Below are 24,179 nucleotides of genomic sequence, written 5' to 3' on the forward strand. Positions count from 1 at the left end.
AACATCATAATAAACCCTAAACTTTTTATAATTAGTTATGTTATATTCAGTAAATGATGTTTATGTAATTAAACACTCATCGATACTGTGGGCAAAGGAAAGCCACTGGGAGAATGCAAACTGCCAGCTGAAGCCTTGCGTTCAACAAACGTTGTGCTGCCCCGGGATTTGCCATGTGCAAAAGCCCAGTAGAAATTCAGGCAATGCATGAGTTGCTTCCCTATCACATCTCTCGAACATTAAACTGTTACAGCAAGATCATTTCATTTTCAGTTGCTTGCCTCCTCCCCCATTTATCTCTCAGTACACCTCTCTGAGTTAATTGCTTTTTAAACATTGCTCACACTTAACATTCAGACTCAGCCGATACCATTTACTCCCCAATAACACTTGATGTTCAGAGTAAAACACATAATTATTGTATAAAAAGTTGTACAAATATGATTAAATATGAGGTGGAAACTTGTCCCCTCCTGCAATTAATTTTACAACATACATGCCCTAATTAAGCTTCAAGCCCCCAGTTTTTGCCAGCATTTTGAATCTTTTTTTTCTCCTGTTCAAACTACAGCTACATGAAAGGCACTTGTCAGCATTATCACAGCAAACTCTCAGTCTTTATGGAAAAGTTTTCTTGAAACTTCCTTCACTGAAAACATGTACAGTCTGCAATCTTTTGCTGAAAGCTTCTGTAACTCCACAGACTTCCAGGAGCTGAACAGTTAGTTCTTCATGTGACACGGCTGAACATCACTGCTGGTGTTTTCACTACCTATGGATTAGCCCACCAGTGATTGCACTGCACTGTGTGTATCAGACACGCGGGTTGGTACCAGGGCTCAACACGTGGGTAACAAAGAAGTGGCTTTAGTACTAGTATTCAGTATTCTGCTCTATCAGCTGATGTATCGCCTCCCTGAAGCTCCTTTATAAAAGAAGGAAAACAAATAAAACCTATGCTTAGACAAGGCAACACTATACCTCTGTTCTCTGATAGTACAGTGCAAAACTTTGCACACATTTTTTCTTAATTAATGTGTGTGAAATCAGGACTTCCCCAGAAACTAAGCAAATCCATGCTGTCTAAAGGTGTGTGGGGGAGGGAAATATAGTATTTTTCACCTAAAAAGAACTGGTCAATATTTCCCCCAAACAGCTCTTACCAACCCCCAGCAGTGTTTGCTGTGTACACTGTCTCATACCACAGGCTCAAGTAGGAGCAACATGTTTGCTTTTGTTCCGCTAATGGCCACAGGAAAAGACGACTGCAGGAATTATCATCAAACGGGAGCATCATTATCTTGAAACTGTTTACCCTCTCAGGAAATGTAAATTTTATACTTACCTCTGGCTAACAAGACACTCATGTTTTCATTGCAAAGTTTGGGGTTAATTATTCTTGAAAAATATAGATTTTTTGGGAAGAACTGATGTTGTAAGATGTTCTGGTTTTAGTTCAACAGGATAATACTGACTTTCTTACCTTTTTAATTGATCTCCCATGTAGTACTTTGGGTCATTGCTGACCTGGAAGCAGGTCAGGTACTAACTCTATCTTCTCTACAACATTTGCATCTATTTCCACAATCTCTGTTCTAGGTCAGGACATCCATGCCTTATAAAGTGTAACTATGAAATGGCCATTCTACTTTCTTGATTCAGACAGCAGAATCAAGAAATGCAGAAATTGAGGCAATACCAAAGTTCAAACATTCTGAGTGTGAGCCTACTTCTCACTTTAGAGCAACCAGCTCTAAGCTGAAGTGGATGCCACAGTACACGGCAGATTCAGATACACGACTGGTAAGTGGTCCCAAACTTTAAGTAGTTGGCACATTATTTGAAGCTTTTGAAAATCTTGCTAGATACTGATGGATCCCTCCCACTTACCACAGCAGAGGGGCTGAGAAAATTTAATCATAAACTACCTACAAACTAATCTTTTTATAAAACTGGTAAAATGACAGATGCCTTCCCCTACATTATTTAATTGGAAGTGGTAAAAGAGATATGGAGGAAAAAAAAGAAAGCATGTCTAGGAAACCATGATCAAAACCAGTTATAGTGGCTCGACAATTTGCTTCTGCTCTTTGTCCCAAGCAAACCAGTCAGTGTCTCATGGAGTGGGCATATATCACCCCTTCCAAAATAAATAAGCAACTAAGCTATGCTAAAGCACTGCCAAAAATATGCATACAGCATCAATGCAGCAGGGAAGAGAAACTTAAGCTTGTAACAGATGCTGCAACTAAAACAAAAAGAGCTGCAAAGCTACTCTTCCTTTCACCCCAGAAGTAAATTGTTTAAGTGTAATTAATGATCAGTTTATTAAATAAACATCAGGCTTTTACATCATAATTCTCCTAAAATCCTCAGCTGTTACATAACACTTAAGAGTGAATTTACATGGGAGACTTTGATTCTGAAACATCAATATTCATTTATCCATCAGGGACCCAGTAGGATAGCTTACCACTCCTTTTAAAGTCAAACACAATGTGATTTTACTTACTCTTCAAGATTAGTTCAGTGCATTTGCACTTTTGTATGTCAGGCCTGTTTTAAAGACTCACTTTCAGAAGTCCCTGGAACGCACTGCATTTATCACAGCAACAAAGCCACAGGAAAGATCTTTTTGAGCTTTTTATGCTTGCCTTTTCCCCCCTCTCTTTGTAAAAGTACAGTACTTTCTAGCATTCTTTTCACAGCCACTTTTCACAGATCAACACTGCAACAAAGGCAATCCATTTCATCACATTTACCGAATTCTTATTGTGATGAGAGACTATAGATTTGTCAGTGAAATGCTGAAGTTACTACTGTCTGTGAATAAAACCTGCTGTAATACAGTGCAATGCAAATAGTTAATCCTAGCTAGTTTGCAGAACACAGCTAAAACAAGCCCGTTCTCGGTGGTGACATCGTCAAGCTTTCTAGGGTACCATCAGACACCTCAGTTTCAGTACTAGGAGAGAAAAAAACCCCTCCAAGTTAGTCTTGAAAACATCAAATCCACAGTGCAGCAAAGAATCACAGGTTTTATAGTTCTTTCCACTAACTCAGAGAACACACGCAAAGAACAAAATACCACCCTGTCAGCTTTGAGAGAGCCGTTATGCTCTGCTACCCATCAAGGCAGAGAATGATTAAGTCTTGATTCCTGGTGCCAAAGACTTCAGATAAAAAAGCGAACCATTCATTTCCAGCCATGATAGCACTTAGCAAAGCAAGTGAGGGAACCAATAGTAAAGTATACTTGGCTACTGAAGTTTTTTGTGAATTGCTTGGAAGTAAGATTCCTTTCTACTGTAATGTAAAAAAATCCATTACATGGAGGCACCAATAGATATGTATTCATCTGAGGTTTGCAGGGCTTCATGAAGAAGGAAGGAATACTTAATTTGGATGACAAATCATTCCACAAACATTATAAATCCTCCCAGTAGTAAATATTTCAGATTTCAAGAGCCAATTAGAAAGGTCAGCATTTATCTTTTTGTCTGTTTCTAGCCTTAATAACTTTTGCTCTCTGCTTGTAGATTAATCATTGAAGTGAAAGATACAGAGGTTTATAAATAGGAAAAAAACCCCAGGCATAATAAGAGAAGGTTCAGACTGGACAAAAATTATCTCTACCTGTTCTGATTTTGATGACTATAGCCTACCTTAATCCAAAATCTAATTATTTGGATTAGATTAGGACAGTGGATCAGTGGATTTTCCTGAAATGCCCAGGCAAACCACACGCAATTTTGTATTTGGGGCACAGGGTTGCATTTCATTTCCAAATACCTTTTAATTCCACACAGGTATTTATAACTTCTTTTTCCCATGGCAGGAAATATTTGCCCTCTGCAAAAGTTTAAAAAACAAAAATCAAAATCCCAGCTTCTAAACCTAGTAGAAGACTGCTCTTTGGCTCTCATTATTATTCATTTGCTGTGCCTGGAATCATTGCAATTATAACAAATCCAAGAAATTCTACTGTTTTTCAAGTGAGAAGTATTTTGCAGGGGGAATTTTTTTTTTTGAGGTGTTATGTGCCTATGTTCCACAAAAAGGCACAGTAGCAAATAAAATATCAGCAGTATCCATCTCTTCCAGTGCATGAGATCATCCCACCCAAGACACAGAATTTGGGATGGTATGAAGAAGCAAGGATGCCTACAAATCAGACTCATGTATGCAAAGAAAGCACAACTGACAAGATGATGAAAAACATGCCTGCCATGTAAATATTTTCTGATTACTAAATGGGAACCTTGTTTCTACACCTACAATAAACAGACAACCAGATCCACCTATGACAGGTTTAACTCATCCAAACTGGTTCATGGATAAGTTTGTTCAAGCAGTCTTCATGAAGAAAAATCATTAATAAATAAGTAAAACTCCTTAATTCCTATCAAAAATTTTCTTTTAAAACTGATGATTTCTTTCTGTATTCGTGAGTCAGACTTCTCCGTCTCAAACTGTTCACCTCTACTGATTCGCAAACATTGCTTGTTCCTTCTCGACATAATGATATCCAAAATGCATTATTATGAACAAAATAAAAACAATTCTCCAAAACTATCAACATATATAAAACCCCTTTGCTTAAAGACAGTATATAATTTGGACTGTTCGCTTCAGTACAGTTCTTACAGGCTGAGCAGGCATGTACAACTCACAATTTACTTCCAAAACATCCCCTTAGGAAAAGATCCTCAGAAAGATTTGCTAAATGCTAGTTCGTACACTATGTGTTTTAATTAACGTACAGAATAGAAATTACCATTTAGATAAGATAATGCTCCCCAGCCACCCCACCTTTGCTTTCTGAAACTTTGCCAGGTTTCTCAGCCCCTTATCCACTCGTTATTTATTTCTAGCAATCCTCAGGCCCTGGTTAGCATTAATTCAGCTGCAGTTGGAGAGTTTCTCCAAGGCAGTCTCTTCAATTCCAAAGTGCATGAACTACTTAATTTGAGTGCTCTGTGATTTGAGGGCTTTAAACAGAGAAAATACTGCGGGAAATGAGAGCTCATACTTGCTTACGAGACTGCTCCAACAGCTGTATGGACACAGTGAGCTGCACACATATTTGCAGCCTCAACTGCCAGTACAGACACCCACGGGACAATACCTGAGATATGCTTAGTCTCCTGACAGAAATTTCAGAGTTCATATGCCAAAGTTCAGGAACCCACAGCAGAAGGTGTCACTGGGGTTTGAAACATGAAAGGTAGCCCAGCTCTTACACAGCAGCTATGCCTGCAATAAGGAATCATACAGACTACCAGAGATAAAAAGATACTCTTCTCTAGTCATGGAAGTGCTAATGGGATTTATAACCTCTTCTCACAGATAATGCATTATTCCCCGATTCCTTTCCCCGCTCCTTGGTCATGATGCGCACTTTCTCCTTTGTCCAAGTGCAGAAGTTCTTTCACCCCCTGTAACACCTGCCTATTTCTGGCCCTCTGTGAAGCAGTCTCGCTGTAAATGTCCATTACCAATAAAGAAAACCTGTGGCAAATTTCCTACCAAACTGAGAGACCATGCAATTTTTCATTCATTGGAAACTCTGTGTCCAAAATGTACAGGCAGATACTTAATAATCTTGGAGCACGCTTCTGGACTATGATGGGAATCTCTCTCAAAGTGGATTTTAAAAAAGTATGCAGGAATCAAGGAGGAATCAGGGATCTTGTGGCTTCTGCCACACCTGATAGGTCCAAGCTCGCTCTGAAGAAGTTGCTCAAACTCTTCATTTAAGCCAGGGGTGCTAGTGCTCACCCAAACCCATGAAAAGGGGTGCTTTGTGATTTGACAATGCTTTGAAGTATTTTGAGAGTGACAAGTGCTGTATGGGGCAACTGCTCAGTTATTATCATGATCCAAGTAATTTATCACTCCTGAAAAGACTCCATAGTTTTTGAGAATAACAAAAAAGATCTACGGGGTCCTATTTAGACATGTTACATTTAGACGCTGGATACCACAGGGCCAAGGTCTCTCATTTCGATTTTCTGCCAAGTGCCATACCACACCTACAGAAAAGCACTGCCTGAATAAACTTAGGTACCATATACTATACTTCTATTAGAGTGACAACCTTATAAAATCTTAAAAAATGCAAATGGATTTCCTTGATAACAGAACTGACCCAGGGTTTCAATTTCGGTGAATGAAATAATAAGTAATGACACCAGCAACTGCAATGGGCAGAGGCAAGGGGAACAACCCACCGACTAAACAACTAAGTAACAGAATAATCTTTTTTTTAAATGGATACCTCAGTCTCTGTCTGAGCAGAATAAAACTTTTAGAATGTGTGCTCAAGAGTTCCTTTTTTTATTATTCTTTTGAACACTTCAGATAATACAATATACAAATTCATTCAATCTCATATAGAATTGGCAAGCAGAATGCAAAAGTGTGATAGAATTGAGTCCAGATTTTCTTACACATACAAATAACAAACCTAAATGAAAGTTGTGAAGCTAGCAGAACCAAAAAAACCCAAATCCAACTCCACCCACCAAAAAAGGTGAAGCACTTAAAAGCTTTCAGTAGATTTACTGTAGTCCTCCAAATCTCAGTTTCCACAATTAATACACCGAATAAAGCAAGAGACAAATGGAAAAAAAAAAAAACCAAGTTAAGCAATTTTATAATAAGAGGATCGGTATCCTAAAGTACACATAACAGGAGAGCTGAATTAAAATTGCGTGGAAAGATATAAGCTTATTTTTTCCAGCCTGTATTTGACTTGCAGGAGACAAATCACTACCAATAGCTAATTAATGTAACTGACAGTCAGCTTTGTCAGTAGAATGCATTATGGCAGAAGAGCAGCCTGGCGGAGTTCAGCAAGTGTAGAAGAAATATGACTTGTGAAACCACCACCACAAAGCAGTGCAGTGAAAGCTGGGATGAATCTTTGTGTTGGTATAACAAGAAGAGCATGTCAAAATCTTCTCAAACTTCAGCATTTGTTCTAAATTCATGAGAATTAGCAAAATCTTGAGTCATTTAGGAAACTTAGTGCTTGATGTAAAACTGTTCCTTGTCTGCTCAGGGAATCCAAGCAGAGAAAAAAAGTATCCAAATTCTCAGAAAGGTGACAGATGCAATGGGGCATTTCTAAAGACATCTTTAATATTAACCATAGTTTACTCCAATTAGTCCCTATCAGCTGGTTTCTCCTTTCACAGATCTCAGAGTGCTTTTCAAATTGCCTCTTTTCAAAACAGTAGCTGCTCACAGGAACTATGGGATCAAACCAACAGACTGCTTCCTTTCACAGAGGCCACCTTGCCCTGCCCCTCGAAGGGGCCTCCTGGCATCAGGCAGATGAGGATCACCACCCTTCCCAAGGAGCGACTCCCCTAAGCGGCCAGACTCATGGCCAAAGGTAACTGCTGCTTTCCAACAAGTGAGGACAACAGGAAACTCTTGTTTATTATTTTGCATGCAGCTTGCATACCTGAAGGTACTTATCATACAGGCTTTTTTTGCTGCTGAATGACAAAACGTCATGCCTGCAGGGAAGAACTTCTACAGGCTTCAGCTTGTTGTCTTCCTATGTAAAGTCAGCAGTCCATTTTCCTTCCTGATTTTTTGTTAATAAATACCGAAGAAACAACATAAATGAAGAATTCAGGAAAGCTGAGGTTGAAAAAGTGACCTGTAATAAGACAATGCCTCAAGTCTGTTGGGTGCTGCACCAGAACACATCAGGCAGTGCAGGTGGCCGTTTTAACTAGCACAGACATACAAGTGGAGGCTCACCATGCCAATTACTGCTGCCACACAGTGATTCATGCACTTCATGTGCCTTGATAAGAATATTCCAACCTTCAATAAAATTATTTGTGTAGCAATATATGTACAATAACCTGAAACATGTGGAAAGTGTGGTAGAGGGGTTGCACATTTACAGACACAGTTGCCCCCGTGAGTTCAGAGTTCAAAATGAAGCCACAGCTAGATGTTTCAAACCCAAGTTTTCTAAGGCAGCAGACAGGCAGCACGAACTGCTGAAGCTCCGCTCTTCTCTCGGGACTCTTGGCCAGTCACTACAACACTTGGGTGTGCCCCAAACTGCAGGTGATGGGCTGTTGTACTGTGCACATCTGTATTTGTTCAGATACACTAAAAAAAAATGCACAAAAAACCCAACCCATAAACCAAATCAAACCTAAAAAAGATGCCTTTAGTTAGACTAGTAATTTACTAGCATCATCTTGAGCTATTTTACTCAATCTCTACATTGTTAAACAGCTGTTCAGTGGTCTTCTGTACTAGCAAATCTCCTTCTGAACCTTTATATTTAATGTTCTTCCTAAAATACATATTTAAGAATTGTTGTTGCGGTTAATCACAGAGAAAGTGAAGTATCAGTAAAAAACTCAGCAATGTTTGTTTTATCATCTTTGCTGGAAGAGTTTAATGTATATCACTCTTCAAGAAAAACATATCCATGTAGACAGAGGGGGCATCTCTAAAGATAGCAGTCAAATCATGGAATGTTTACAAAATAATTCATGATGTCACAGACCTATAAGCCCTTGCAAGTCTGGCAAAAGAGTAACTGCTCATCCTAGGAACAAAATTTCAGAAGGATTAATTTCAGAAATCTTCCAGTAAATTATGATCCTGTCCTTCAGAAGTAATTGGAGCCCTGCTAGCCCCATCGTGACTGAACTGAAAAGCCAGGGAGTCGTGACCTTGCAGTACCGTGTGCTTACTATGTTCTGTCCCCATCCAGTTCTGCCATGTCTCATTTCTTCCTTCCAGCATTAAGCTGTTCAACAGAAGTTATGAGGAAATTAAGGGTTTGCTGGGTATTTTGAGTATCAATTTGAGTAGAAGTGCCTTTTTGTATGAAACTACATGCTGAGCACTCATGTTGTACACAAGTTGCCTTGTCAGTGATTAATACCATCAAAATCACCAAGAAAAGTGTCAGTGCTGTACTCTGTGACAGTCATGTCAAACCTTTACTCAGACATCAATTGACATGTTTCAGGCTTCATCTTCTTACAAATAATACACTGGCTTCATTTGCTCAGGAAGGGTAGAAAGAGCTGTATTTGTGCAAGACATTGTAATCAATTTAAAGCAGCAGCTAAGTTACAGACACAATAAAAGGAACTATCTAGAAAAGCCAAAAAGCAAAACCAAATAGCCAGAACAGCTCCCAGACTGATAGTAACTCAATAAAACAAATAAATGAAATTCTCCAATTTCTTAATCGATCATGCATCTGGGTCAGCATTTGCTATTCTACGCTTTCAAATCACATACTAACTTCTACAAGAAGTTTGAAAATGCAGACCTATCTATTCTTGTGGCTTATCAGTGTGACCAAGGTAAGTTGTGATATTATTAAAAGAAACCCAACAAAATAACTCTCCCCTCTCTTGAGCAAAATCTGCAAAAGACAGATCCAGAAACACACCTTGACCTCTCTAGACTTCATACAGCAAATAAGGTGTCTTCTATCAAAGACGCAGATAGAAACCTATCTTTGGTAACAGGGTAAATTGACACGGACACAATTTCAACACAAATTCATGGCAGTGTAAGATTAAAGGATTTTTTTTTCAACAAAACAACTTTACAATCAACCTAGTTTATTTAACTCCAAATTGCCTCAAGCATTAGCAATGCCAACTGCAGCGATCAAAACTTGAACTGCTTGAAATGGAATGGGAAGGAAAAATCATTAGGGGAACAACTTCAGTTTTGCTCTAGAGGACCAGAACAGACAGAAACATAAAAGAGGAAAAAAATGTTTATAGAGCTCGCAAACCCTTAAGCTTGAGACACTTGAAGCACCACTGCAGACCACTGCTGATATTCCCCCCCCCATATCCATGCTCCTCAAGGTACAACCCTCACCTGGTAGGAAACACAAAGGGATTTGATACAAATATGCCACTGAACCCGAGAGGTGCCTATTTTTGATAGGTATCTCTACACACATAGAAACAGGTGTACATATTGTTTTACCTGTGTGTGAATTGATGATTATATGAATGTTACTAACTCAACCACATAGTTATGTCATTGTTATAATTGTAGTGAACCCTATCGAATCACTTTGTAAATGTTCAAGTACTCAATGATTAAGAAGTGCTAAACCCTTTTGCCTCTTTATCTCTGCATCCATATCCTTTGCACCCTTAGCCCCTTTTGCATTCTTGGCTTCCATGTAAATCATTCCAAGTTGCTTCTAATCTGATCCTCCTTGGTGTGCTTTAACCTGTGTAATAAGGTTCACTCTATCGAGTGAACTCTGTAAAGTCTCATTTTCACAAATTCATATTAAACCCTGCTTTTGCCAATACCTTTGACAGTGTTTCTTTAAGCGGCCAAACTGCTCATTTGTGACAATGAGAATGCAGCAGATGTACCGAATTTTTAGCACAAAAAGGGAAATTTTTCTACATAACCGTGTATTTCTTCGTACATGTTCAATATATTAGATAACCATATATATTTATATTTAAATGCATTTATTTAAATATACACACATGCACAGAAATATTTGTAGACACACAGTTGATCAAGTGGATGTGGCCTTAGCTATTTTATTTTTTCACCTCCAGGAGAAATCACGTATTGTTCTTATTCCTCAGGAGAAACAAATTATTTAATATATTAATAACAGAAACTGAGTGCTGAAACTCAACTTGTAGTTCACAAAGCAGTATTTCCTATTTTCTTATGATGAAAACCGACGTATGTATTCACACAAAATAAATAAACTGTGTTTAAATGATGCAAAGCAAGGATGTACTGTAGAAATATGAAAAAGAAAGATATGCAGGAAGTGTTCGAGTATCTTGAATCAAGTACCTTGATTCAAAATATGCATGTATATAAAAATCAGGACTGGAATTTTCCATCACTGTATAAACAACTTTAATTTCAATTTCACCTTATTCTTCTTGTGTACTAGACAGCAGAATGATGGGCTAGGCACAGAAATAAATATTGTCAGAGAGAAAAAGAATTTATTACCTTTATTGTATGCAATTGCAAGCACTGTAACACTCTGACCTATAAAGAGAAAGGAAACTAAGAGAAATTACATGTAAGATGAAGCCAAGGATCCTATAATTCTATTTTCAAATTGACAGAGGTTGTCCTAAAATAATTTAAAGAAAAGTCATGTTTTCTTTGCTAATTTGGGATCAGTATTAAACACATCAAAGAGAGGATAAATATTTTTACTAATTGAAAAGTCTTATGGACTCTTACCTTTGTAAGAAAATGAGTTTATTCCACTCTGCTGATTAGAGAGGACTGTTTTGTAAAAATTCATCTTTCAAGATTCAGGTGCAACTTAATCTTTCTTTTACAAAGGGTGAGGGATGCGAGGAAGAAGTGCTGTATAGAGTAGTTTACAGTCTACTGTCTCGGCAGGTGTACTTCAAATAGTTTGAAATCAGTAGTGTAAAGCACTACTTACCCCAAAAGATGTCCCAGCTTTGGTTTTGGGATTTCTGAACAGACTGTACTGAAAAAGAAAATAAAATCCTGCCTCCTTCCCTCTCACAGTCTCAATTAATTTTCTAGTCTGTTATAAATTTCAGGAAAACCAAATTATGAATTCACAGTTGTAAGAACAAACTTGGCCATCCGATAGCTCTGTATACTCTCAAGTGTACAACTGAAGAATTTCTAGAGGCAAGATTTATTCCAATATCTGAAACTAATGGATATTTTCACAATTAGTTTAAATAACACACAGCAGTGAAATGTGCAAGCCACTGACCACGTTTTCAATTCAAGATAGTGTGTATTTTTTTCAACAGTTCAAATAAAATTAAGCTCTCCTAGTAATATTCCACTTCCATTAATTTGCCATTTTTTTCTAGATGTTTAAGAAATGCCTTTTAAATAATCAAGAACTTACCAATCTTTAACCAGCAGCACAGAGATCTGCTCTGACCAGCAGGAAGAAATTCTTAGCATGTTAAAGAGGGAAAATTACTGCCAATGTTAACCATGAACAACATTAACACAAACAACATACAAAAAACTCCACAACCCACAAACATTGCTTGGATTTTATCACCATCACCGTTTTTCCCATAATTTTCTTCTGTTTACTAGTTATGAAGCTTTGGCTTTGCCAGGGATCCAAAAACATGTAACTGCCCATTACACAAGCAGGTCATAGCAAGAGAGTGTCTTAAAAATTCCCAAACCTTCTGTTTTAATTCTCTCAATATAGGTCTGGCACAAGAAACCTGACATGTAGTCAAGGAACAGCCCAACTTGACAACAGCTTTCCCTTGCTCATAGCAATCTGCACATCACCAAAACTGCTCATAGCAACACAACTGCAATATTGTTCTTATTTTAGTAATCTCCATGTAAAGCACAGGCTTACGCCTCTCTTGTAGCTGTGCTCTCAAAAAGACTCTAGACTTATGAAAGCCAAGATTGCTTCTAATACCAGCCACCTTCACATTTTAGTAATGCCAAACATTCACAGGCTCTCAGCATGAAGCATATGCTCCAGCTCATCAGCCCAGAGATTTTGATGGCAATAATCACAATAATTTCACAGTTACAGAAAATAAATCTTTCCATACTCTACCATTTTCCAAGTTACTATACAAATTTTACCACTGATTTCTAACTGACTTCTGCTCTTGTAAAACATGATCTAACTGGTGGTATGCTACGTCCCTGTCACAGACCACTGAAATTTCCTACACTAAGCCTCAGTCTAGCCAAAAGTGGCCTGGTCCCAAATTCCACCTACAGAAAAGGTTTTTTACCAACTGCTGCTAGACTTGCCTCTGTATCTGCAGTGATAACATCCAGTACTTCCCAACTACATGACAGCCCCTTAGGAGATGCTCTCACTGTGCCGCCAGGCATTCAGCAACCCTGGACACAAATAACCACAAAAAGAACCCTCACTCTCTGAGCAGACCACAGCTCCTGGAAAGGAAAGGAAAACATTGGAAGATGTATGGCAGTCCTAGTAAAGGAGAAAGCCACTAAACAGGAACTTGTCATTTCTCTTGCTCTATGTTGTCTCCATCTTCCTTCACCCAACTGAAACCCAAGAGCCCCATCTGTAAGCCCCATACATGTAAGTCCCACATGTATGTTTGTAGGCGGGATATGTGGGACGTGTCTCTGGACAAAAGCACCTGCGCTGATGCCTACAGAAGGGCCAGTTACAGAAAATACTTTTCCTAAAAAAGCTGAGATCAGCTACTGGCAACTTAAAGGAAATGGATTCCAGTGTTCAAATTGCAAAGTCACAGCCACATCACCTGCAGGACCAACCTGAAAAGAAACTAAGAACATAACTGAAGCCATTTAGCAGCAACCTTGGAGCCACACTACCTGTAGGTTACCTCAGCACTGAGCTCTGTCTGGGCAAGGACCATCCAACTCCTCACCTCCTCTATTCTTGGGGTAACCTCCCTGATCTTATCTTTCCTACACTCCAACAGTTACTGAGGCAGCCAGGCCAGCACTGTGAGGACTTGCAATAGAAGCAGTTACCCCTCTCTCTGGTGTGTGTTGCAAAGTGCTGTTTTACTGCCACTGCTCACACAGTTGATTCCGAAGGTAAAACAGGTGGGTACACAAACACCTGTGCCCAGAACCTCTGCCCAAGGTTAGCACTGTGGTAGGACTTGCCTTGCAGCACTCATTCACACTCTCCAGTTGACAAGGAAAGTAAACAGAGTCAGTAAAATTCATCTTCAGTCACTCAGAAGTAATGATTTCAGAAGTCACTATGCAGGACTGTTACAAAATAAGCAGAGTTAATCTGTAAAGACAGCAAAGACACCTATGCAGATCTAAAACATAACGTTACTGAGTTTAAACACGTTAGGAATTTAACTTATCTTGGTGTACTCTGAAACAGAATCTACCATTATCCAGACCTGTCTGTCGCAGTTCAGTTTTCTTCCTTCTCAACTTCAGAGGCCAAAGGTAGCTCAGACATTTTGGTCACAGGGCATATAAACAGCCAGTGGTCACGTTTCCTTACTAATGGCTCTAACATCAATGTTAACAGGACCACACTTCAGGCACTTAACAAATTACAGCTTTTGCCATTGTCTTACACACTCAACTAGAAGAAGATGAATAAAAAGACTACATACACACTGCACAGCTAATCCATAGAACTCTCTCTATGTCCTGTACAGAATGCAGAGCTAAAAATGTCACCCCAAAGTGACCATTTCTGCATGAATCACTGCAAAATCCAGTCTCTCACTGGGATTTTTTTTTGACTGCACAGTGTTAAGGCCATTACAAAACCCTCTCACAAACACAAGTCCTTACCAGCACCCTCCAAGCCCCAGCAGCCCCACTAGGATTTTACCTACTTTCCCAAACAAAGGAGAGCTCTGCTGTTCAAATTACTCCCTTAGGGACACATTGCACAACCCCTCTGACTTAATTTTACTTCTTCAATAATACCACTGCAAACACACTGAATGCTAATAATAAATAAATTATTCAAATATTCAGTCTCTACAGAAGCACCACGTGAATCATCTTCCTGAAAAGAAACTCCTACAAAGATTGTCAGGTACCCTTCATGTGGGGGGAAATAAAAAAAACCCTCAAACCCAGAAAAAACAAACAAACAAAATCCCAAAACAACAACAACAGCAACAACAAAAGAGGAGGGGAAAAAAGTTAATTTTAAAAAATTATGCCATGTGAATGAAAAGTGATTTATTTTAACATGGAGATAGCAGCTTTGCTGTTAATTCAATAACCAAGTCATGAGCAAACAGAGCATGACTGTCACCATCATTTCAAAGACAGGGAGCTCAGAGTATCAAAAGTTGAAAAGAAAACAAGATGAAGTCAAAAGGTTTGATGCTCCACTGATGAAAGTAACTACACTGGAACTAGACACTCAAAACCCCAGATCTCTACCCAAAACAGTAATTTTCCAAGTGTATCTCTCAGAATAAGGAGTTCAATAGGGAAAAAACCCCAAACCAAAACCCAAAACACATTTCCCTACAAAAGCTAATGAACAGCTCTGCTTTTTACAACCCCGTTTAAGGTTCTTCCATTAGTGGAGGATCAGAATATGATGCAGAGCCAATATTCTGTAAACTGGCAGCTCTGGGCAGTGAAAAGCAATATTATTATCCTCATCTCACAGAGCATAAACACAAGGAATTATAACCCCAGAACAAAAAACATATTTAGATTCTTGGGAACATGAGATATCCTAATACGCATTAAGAAATTATTGTTTAGTTGGATTTGGGCATAAGAGTCTTGCCCAAGATTGTGTTTTAGATCATGGCATCTAAGTCTACCAATCCTAAGGCCGAACTATCTTGCATTGCTTTTGGCCTTTTTCTTATGGTCCTCATGACATTTAAGTATTATATAATATTAAATTATCTGTAATGTATATACTACCTTGCCATGTTCTTTTTCCTTGCACCACTAGGCAGTAGAAGAAAACAGAGCATTTCTCTGCAAGGCTGGTTTTCTTTTGAGGTGTGACATGCAATTCTGAAAGTTAAATGCATGTGAGACTTGCGGAAGCCTCCTGTCTTTCAGCTCTCCCTTGTTCCTCTTTCTCCTCAACTCCATTAGCAACAGCAGGAACAGATACCTTGTGCTCCAGGATGGGCTGTACCTCTCCCCTGCATGCCCAGGACTTGGACCATTCTGCTTGTGCAGTGCAAAGAGCAGACGAGTTGAACTGATACGAGGAGAAAGAAGCCCACTGTGCCAGCAGGGGCCCCTAGGTATTTGTTGGTGGGTATTGACAAACACATTCCAAATGTTCACATTATTACAGAGAAAATGCATGTGGCTGCATGCACACAGGCATCTTCTCTTAGAGAATTTGTTGTCAACTTGCCTCTTGAAGGTAGTGGGAACAACTCCTCCCAAACTTCTCCAGAGAAAAGAGTGAGTAGTTGGTGTCAGCAATACTTGTCCAAAGAAACTGGTCCCTGCTGTTGTTACATTTTTATCCCAATGTCTCTATTAACATAAAAAAGCAGGCTGGATGTCTTCATTTATGAGTGAACGTTTCTAATTTAGCCATCTCAAGGGAAACCAGCAACAATTGCCCCTGTTCTGCCTCCTCCCTGCTGGTTTATTTCCACCTCAGCAAGTGCTTCTATTAATAGCTAAAAGTCCCAAATCTGCTCTCTCATTTCTTACAAACTACTCAATAGGTAAGAGATTTAATGGCCTGTTTGGTCATTTCAAGGATTTTCAAGTTTATTATTCTCAAGATAAGAAGAAGATCTCTGTACAAATATGTGCATGTGTTAAAAACGAGCTGGTTCCTCATCTTTTTATGCAGGATATCTCATGTCTGGTCTGTCCACATTTCATACAAAATAAACTTTCTTACTGGGGTTGCAATTTTCTTGCTGCAATAAATCAACATAATCAACCAAGAATAAAGTGATCCGTGTTCTTTGGCACTTTCCACGTGCCAAAGTCTCACCTTATGGTCAGGTATCAGATGTCAGCACACTAAAAAGTGAAAGCCACCACCCTGGATTGAGGGTTGATGAAGCAGCAGCGCATAGAGTTTCCATTTCTACTCTGCAACAAACTGTGAATCCCTGTCTCACACTGATTTTAGTGATAACTGACGGTGTCTTCCAATTCTTTCCTGTCAGAGCTTCTCACAGGTTGTGCCAGCTACAGCCATGGCAGATGGACCAAGGCAGATCACACATGGGCTGCTGGAAGCATCAGTCACAGAAAATGTCTTCTCTCATATCTTAGTGCTTTCCCAGATGAGGACAAGTCATCCCTACATAAGCATCCTATCCCTTGCTTTGTTCTGGAGCATGAGGATGCTTATGCTCTGCAGCTGATAGTAGAGAGAGAAGAAAGCAGCCCTGTGAGGTCTGAGGAGGGCAGTCTCTCCTTTCTCAAGCTCCCTCAGCCAAGAGGGACTAGAGGCCACATGCAAATCCTCACTCCTCTCCTTCTGTGTTCTGGGGGAAAAGTATTTTTCCAATCTTTCTTTCCATCCTCATTCAAAGAGAGTCATGGCTTCAAAGGAAAGCCATGGAGTCTGAATTTAGTTCACTGACAGCTGCAATCCAGTTCACAGGTGTAAGCCCAGTTCTGCAGGATCTCTGGAAAAAGAGCGCATATTTTTGATGCAACATCTACAGGCAGCAGATTTAAATTGTACTGCTTGTCAGAAGAGGAAGTGGAGGACCTTGCTCACACAAGAAAGCAGACAGCATGGAAAGGATCATGGATGTACATCCAGCAGGTCAGGAACAGCAGGAAGACGGACCATTTAGTTACAATGATTAAGCCCATTTCCATTTTTGCCTCCAACAGCAACAGAGTCTAGATGACCCAGGTTCACTTTCCTTCCCTGGACGATGAAGAAGTGCTAACTGTGGTATCACAAGGGCTTAGCGCTGCCAGACTTCAACTAGAAAGTCAGGAAACTTACTCAAGAACTGTTAAGCCTGGCAGATGCATGTTTGCCATAAACCAGGGATGTGGCATTGCTTTCTATCAGCCACTGCCCAGTCATGGGGCTCTTGCAACTTCCGGGGCAACTCACGCAGCTCTTGTGCTCTTGTTCAAATCCTCACTGTAGCAGCAACAGCAGATGCAGATCACTGTTTTCACTGCACAGCACACTGCTTCTGTGCCAACTGTAATTACATCCACAAACACCTTCTATGTATGTAATTACACCCACAAACACCTTGCAACTCAAGACAGACCAAATTTGGTAAGAAAAGACATCATAATATGCTGCACTTAGTTTATTAAAGTATGAGGGCAAATAAGATAAGAGAGTGGTAACTTTGTTGGTTTTCTGCCTCTCAAAATGGAAGTTGTATCTTTAAGAAATGAAACCAAGCACCTCCACAGCCCAGTGACATCTTACAGGTGTAAGCCTGTACTCAGCCACTGGAATTTACATAACTTCTGCTAAAAGTTAATTCAAAGGTTTTTTTCAGTTTATTCAAGAAGAATGTTAGATATATTGAGAGCAAAACAGTTTTATTATTACCACTGATCTGTGAGCAACTGCATCCTCAAGTCTATAACATGAGCTTAACACCCAAGATCAGAGCACAGGCAACAAAACTGCCCTTTTCTGAACATGACACATTAGCTTTAAGGTCTTGAAGTCAATGTGACTATGTCCCCACCTATGTCCCTACACTTACCCAGTGTAAGTTCCTGAAGAGTTCAGAACATGTCTAAATCTTTTCCACCATAAGGACTTTTTCCTGCGATACATTTTATTAAATATGAATGGATGTATTATGATAGATAACAGAAAAAACAGCAGGAACAAAGGCTCTCCATACACCAGGTTTAAAAAAATTAACCCATGATTTTAAACAAACACACAATATGTATAACAAACTACAACTCCCCCCTCCCCCCAAACCAAACAAAAGAGAAAAAGGAAAGCACCAAGAGCAAAAACTTGTTTTATCTGGGAATCCTGAAGACTAGAACACAGCAATTTCCATGGATGCACAGACAAGTTTTAAAAGAAGACATCAGTGTCTGCTAAGACTGAAGGTCCTACCTAAATTAAGCTCTGCATGGGACTTCATGAGAAGACCAAAGAGTATAAAGATATAGGGAACAATCCTCACCTAGCAGAAGGAGTTCAAGACTTCAAAAAGCATGCCAGCAGGGAACTTAACACAGAGTAACTGATTAGAGAGTTAATGCTAAGAGCAACAGTACCATGGATCCTCACAAAAGAAACCATAGGCAAAAAGAGAATGGCATATATATATTTTGTTCAATATTCTTCAAAAAATACAAAGACAGCCCAAATGGAACAGAGAATTAATCCTGCTCATGTCAAAAACATTACGGACACAGAATAGGTAAAATGAATTTTAGCTTCCTTTTCTCTTCCTTTGCTACTTTGAGGTACATAGATAACTGGTTTCTCAGTCACTTTCTCAGGAGAGATATGTTAAACTCTTTACAATGGTTAAAACTGCTTTACCAAATAGTTCTGATATAAAATGAATAGAAACCAGGAACATCTACAAGTCTTTCTTGGTTAAAAAAAGCACTAGTTACATTGTGGAATTATTTTCTCTTCATTCCCCAGACCAGAAAAAGAGCATTTTTCTTAACAACCGAGAAGAAATGAGGTGTGACAAGTGCACATGAATATCACATTTACTAAAATTACAGAATTATTCTATATTATTGTCTATAACACACTGAACATTCTCTTCAAATGTAGCAAAACATTTATCAAGTAAGAATAGTTTTAAATCCCTTTGTTACCTAAACTTTCTCTAATCAAAAGACAATACCATAACTTGAAACCAATAATTGAGTCAATTTTTCATTCTCCTGTTTGCATTAAACTGGATATAAACACTGGAAAAAGACACTTAAGATGGTCATGTAACATAGGTACTGACAAACATCTGCACTTCCTCTTACACATCTTTGCACTGCTACCACTCCTCTACACATGCCTTCTGGAAAAAGACGGTCAGAAGCAGCAAAGAGGTGGATGCACTATTTCCATGCAACCTCCTGAAGCTTATATATGAAATAACTCACTGTAGGGAAAAATGGAAAGACAGAAAGGAAGACAAAAAGAAAGAAAGGAATGTTTGGTTGATTTATCTTCTTGTTTAAAAATTATAACCAGGAAGTGTTAAAAAATTACGTTAATGAGGTTTTTCTTCATACTCTCTCATCCTTCCAAACTCAGTTGTGTCATGCACATCACAGTCCAAACTGGCTGCGTTTTCCACTAGAAATGGCAATGCAGAATGCCAACTCAGTTAAAGGTCTGTTAGACTTTGCTAGTTGCTTGAAAAGGCAGTCATCTCTCTCTTTTTTTCTATTTCTTTAATATGTTGAAAAGTTTTGGGCTTTTAGTTTTTTCCCCACAATTTGGAAGGCAGAAGCGTGCAGAGGAGAAGAGAATAGAGAACAGTCTATTCTTCTTTACTGGGAGAAGGCTTTAAGCAACAACTGAGATAGGAAGGACTACAAAAACAGCTGTTATTAATTCCTGGTATCTTGCATCTTAAGAAAAGGTACAACATTTGTGCCATACAGAGTTAACACAGCAGTTCACACTTTATGAACTCAAATTACGAAGACTGTGTGTGCGGATACCCATTTACAACCAGAACTGTTGAAAAATTGAAAACAAATCAAGCTATTTCACAATAGTTCTTTTTCTTAAAAAAAAAAAAAAATTAGTCCTTTTCATTAGGAAGGACTGTGAAGGTAGCAGATCTATCTGATCAAGACTAAAGCCAATAGCTGTCAAACTCTACAATTTATACCATCTCTCAGTGTTAAGAAATTATCTGAATACTTTAATGTATTTAGAACTTGTTTGAACAAATCTCAGCATAGATAATAAATAGAATTATGGAAATTCTTAGATATGTGTGAGGAAATCAGTTGAAAACTATTCTCAGGTAAACTTCAGATGCTGGACTACTTTGGTGTGTGGAAGGTGAGCAATTAAGTATTTGCTTGTGTGCCTTGTCCTGAGTAAAGTTCCGTGCTACGTGATTTGGATAAATGTTCCCAAGAACATTATACAGAATCTTCTGCCAGCAAGAAGGCCAGAAAAGTTTTGGCACCGTGAAAATGAACACAAAACTGAGATGCTTCATGGATCCATGAGTGATGGTAATTCTATGTACTCAGTGGTAGAAATATAAACACACATAGCAGTGAGTAATGGTTTTAAGAAGTCTGGTGAGATAGACTGAAAATTTTGACCTATCAAAACTGCAGTCATATAGCTTCTGTTTATATTGTCCATCCAACGGAAATAAGATATTTAACACTGTTCTATGAATATAAGCACTATTAAACATGGTAGATTTCTTGAGACAATTACTATGTCCCTGTTTTCCCCACTACAGCATTGCTACCTACCTTCCGGTACATTTTGCTATCAGCACAATTAAGGAGTAAAGAAAGCATGTCTCTCAAAGAACAACCTTGCTTCATCCACAGAGCTAAAGCGGTGTTCCTGGAACATTTCCTTCTGGTGACTCTTTATCCACACAAAGGGAAAAAACCAAAAAGCCACCTTTCACCATATATAAGAGCAAGCAATTTAATGATCTGAGGAAAGAAAAAAAGCAGCAACTTTCACAGACTACACTCACTGTACGTGGTAAATCGTCATTTTCAAGGCACCAGATGCGCAATTAAGGAGACAGGGTAAAGGAAACAAAAAAAATTTGGTTATTTCTTGCCAGGTGAAATATTAAAAAAGCTGTGCAATTTGAAAAAGGTATTTCTTAAGTAGAATAGTTAATCCAAGATGTAGAATCTATCACCTACCTTGTAGAAGGGCTCCATTTCTCTTGAAAAAGGTGCTTCCTGGCCAAATGGGTGGACCTGATGTGCTAAAGGGAATAAGAAATAAGTGTAAAGAAAATTACATTTGCATTAAACAATTATAAGTTACTGTTTGCATGAATTCTATTTTGTTTTTAAAGGTAATGTAACATCATGGCACTTTTGCCTTCAAGCAAGGGTCTAAAATCTCATGTTAAAAATAGATTAATTTGATTCAAGATTCACATTCTCTTCACAAGGAAAAACCTCTTCGGCAATGCACACACCCACACTCTCTTGGGGAGCAAAGAAAAAAGGAATTTGGAATAAATAATAAAAACCCCCAAATCAACGTCAAAAATATTTACTGAATTCTCAGTACAGCAAAATACACACCCTTTCACAAAGCCATCTGCTAAAACCCCAGATGCTTTATGGCTTTCACTCAGCCGTGACAACACACTGCCCCAGTGCATCTGCCTGGGACAGCCTTGCCCAGACACCAGGTAGTTCCCGTGATCCGTTGGAGCCCTTTGCCCATGGAACACCCGTACACGCAGAGGTCCCCTCATGGCACCAGCAAACACACGGCTCAACACGCTCTCTGCCAGCACCAGCACGGACAGAACTTGGCCTTCACCATGTGCTCGGTGACCATGGCGGCTCCTGTGAGCCCCCGGCATGGTGGTGGCCACGGGGGGCCCTCAGATGCCCACCTGAGCTGGAGCCCTGCTCTGAACTCGGACACCTCCAGGTCCCTCTTCTGCTTCGCCTCCTGCTCATGCAGAGGCTGCCCAAAGGCGATGGACTCTGAGAGACCTGTCCTGTGACAAGTGCAGCTGAAGACAACAGCATTTCAAGCATGGCACAGGGAAGAGGAGGGAACATTGGCATGATCATCTAAACCTTGTTTTCTTTGTTGCCTTGGAGCAGCCCCACAGGGCTGGGCAATAGACTGTGGAGCATCCACTCCAACAACCTGTGGTGCCAGTGAACTGGAGAAAGAGAGGAAGCTGTGAGGAAGCCTCCCTTCAGCAGCCACCCACAGCCACATCTCTCAGTGGAAGGACTGAATGTCCTGGACATAGAAGGTAACCCTGTCCTTTTCCTAACAGTGCCACTGACCGCTGTCACTACGGCACAGCTCACCCTCCCCACGGCCATCTGCAGGGAGTGCTGCCCAGGGCAGGAGTGCCACCACTGCTCCCGCTGTGTGCACAGTCCTTGGCGAGAGGCACTACCTGCAAGAGGAGTTCACGGATGGGATCTGAGGGCTCAGGTGCAACAACTATTTCAAGGCCATCGTCCCTGGAGGAAATAACTAAAAACATATAAAAGACTTCTTGCAGCCTTATCAAGACAGGTGGAAGAGACAGGCTGCCAGGGAGCCTTTCCTGTAGTCAGGAAACAGGTTTCAAAATCCTCTACAGCTTGACAACAATAATAGGTGTTCTAATATACTAAGCTTTTATTAAAATTAGCAACATGAAACAATGATATCAATATATAAATAGTTGCCCTACGCTCAAATTCAAGCACAATTTAAAAGTAAGGGACTAAATATCCTTCAGTAGGACTGCTGTAAGGCACTCTGCCTTTTTAAGGTAGTCCACCTTCCTCTTTGGATGCAAAGCGTGAACCAAGCCCAACACTCCATTTCTGTTCAAAATTACTTTTGTCTCCTCTTGCGCTGACCAATGTTACACAAAATGTAATGAAACGCAAAACAGGTGTTGTCTATTACACTGACAACAATTAGCGAGGTTCTGATAAAATACCATATGTAAGAAACACATTGCTTTCACAATTGTTCTGCAGATACTCTTGTGCTAATATACAAGAAATTCACCTTATTAAAATAAGGACCGTAAATAGATCCAAAGCAATTACATGAGTAATAAAAGCCTTCAATACTCCTGAATGAAGAAGGGAGTTGAGAGAGAGAGGTAGAGCGAGCAAAATGACCAAAAAGAAGTCAGTCAGTCTACATTCTAAGTGCTGGAGTGTGTGAGGCACAGCTCTGAATACACACACCCACTTTATAGGGCTTAATGCAACCAATTGTTTGCATTCCTTATGGTAAGTGCCAGCTCTTCAGTGTAGCTCCTCAACTCACATGAAGGTCAAGAGCTGTTGAGGGCATTCACGCTCCTGTAAGATTCAGAGTCTTACAGTGCATCAGAGTCCTGGATAATCTCTGGAACAGAGATTAAGCTACATCAAGATACAAATGGAAAACAATAGCACAGTCTTGATACTATACAGATTTGCCACTCAGAAATCACAGTATGGCAACTACAGGCCTTTCAAAAGCCCAAGAAAAAAAATAATTCTGAAATGAAGCCAAAGAAAAAATTCACTCCCAGGCTGTCATATGCCTGTAAGTGGGTGGAAGAGGGCTAAAGAAAGGAGAGGGAAAAAGCATATATATTTGAATAGACAAAATGTCTCCACTAGAGAAACAAAGCCATAGCGATTTATCTTATTTTCCAACTTGAAAAAAGGCCCAAGGCTCTCATAAAAATCTCCATCTGATTCAGCACAAACCCACATGAACTAAGAAAATTAACTATGCCTTCCCAGGGAAGGAAGCTGAAGAATTCAAGCATGTAAATAATGTTCTGCAGCAACTGTCAAGCCTTTCAAAACAACCAACTTCTGCGTTTGCAGGGCTTCGCTGAAGTTCAGCTATGCCTGATCTGTGTTGGATAAATTCTCTACCTGTTCCCAAACTTTGGCATGTGAAGTCTCAGAGGGTATTAATTATTAAAACATATTTCAAGTTGATAAATGACAGAGTTGAACTCTCTCTCACTTTAAAGTGTTCAAAATCTGCTTCCTCC

The 24,179-nt window shown here is 39.5% G+C and overlaps 1 protein-coding gene and 1 long non-coding RNA gene across 7 annotated transcripts in view; one reads left to right on the forward strand and one right to left on the reverse strand.

The window, feature by feature from the left end:
• Nucleotides 1-24,179, reverse strand: part of FOXN3 (forkhead box N3) — a 135,470-nt gene that overhangs the window by 54,949 nt on the left and 56,342 nt on the right. For all 6 annotated transcript variants that reach the window (XM_027673267.1, XM_027673260.1, XM_027673275.1 and 3 more), the window contains one exon: nt 21,340-21,404. In XM_027673267.1, the coding sequence (XP_027529068.1) occupies nt 21,340-21,404 (65 nt within the window). The remainder of the gene's footprint in view (nt 1-21,339; nt 21,405-24,179) is intronic.
• On the forward strand, nt 3,087-4,316 carry LOC113962542. Its single transcript, XR_003532568.1, has 2 exons — nt 3,087-3,480; nt 4,105-4,316. It is a non-coding gene; the product is annotated as an uncharacterized LOC113962542 (long non-coding RNA).

Source organism: Neopelma chrysocephalum, unplaced genomic scaffold (genome assembly GCF_003984885.1).
Source record: "Neopelma chrysocephalum unplaced genomic scaffold, ASM398488v2 Primary Assembly neopelma1_24, whole genome shotgun sequence".
NCBI classification, from domain to species: Eukaryota; Metazoa; Chordata; class Aves; order Passeriformes; family Pipridae; genus Neopelma; species Neopelma chrysocephalum.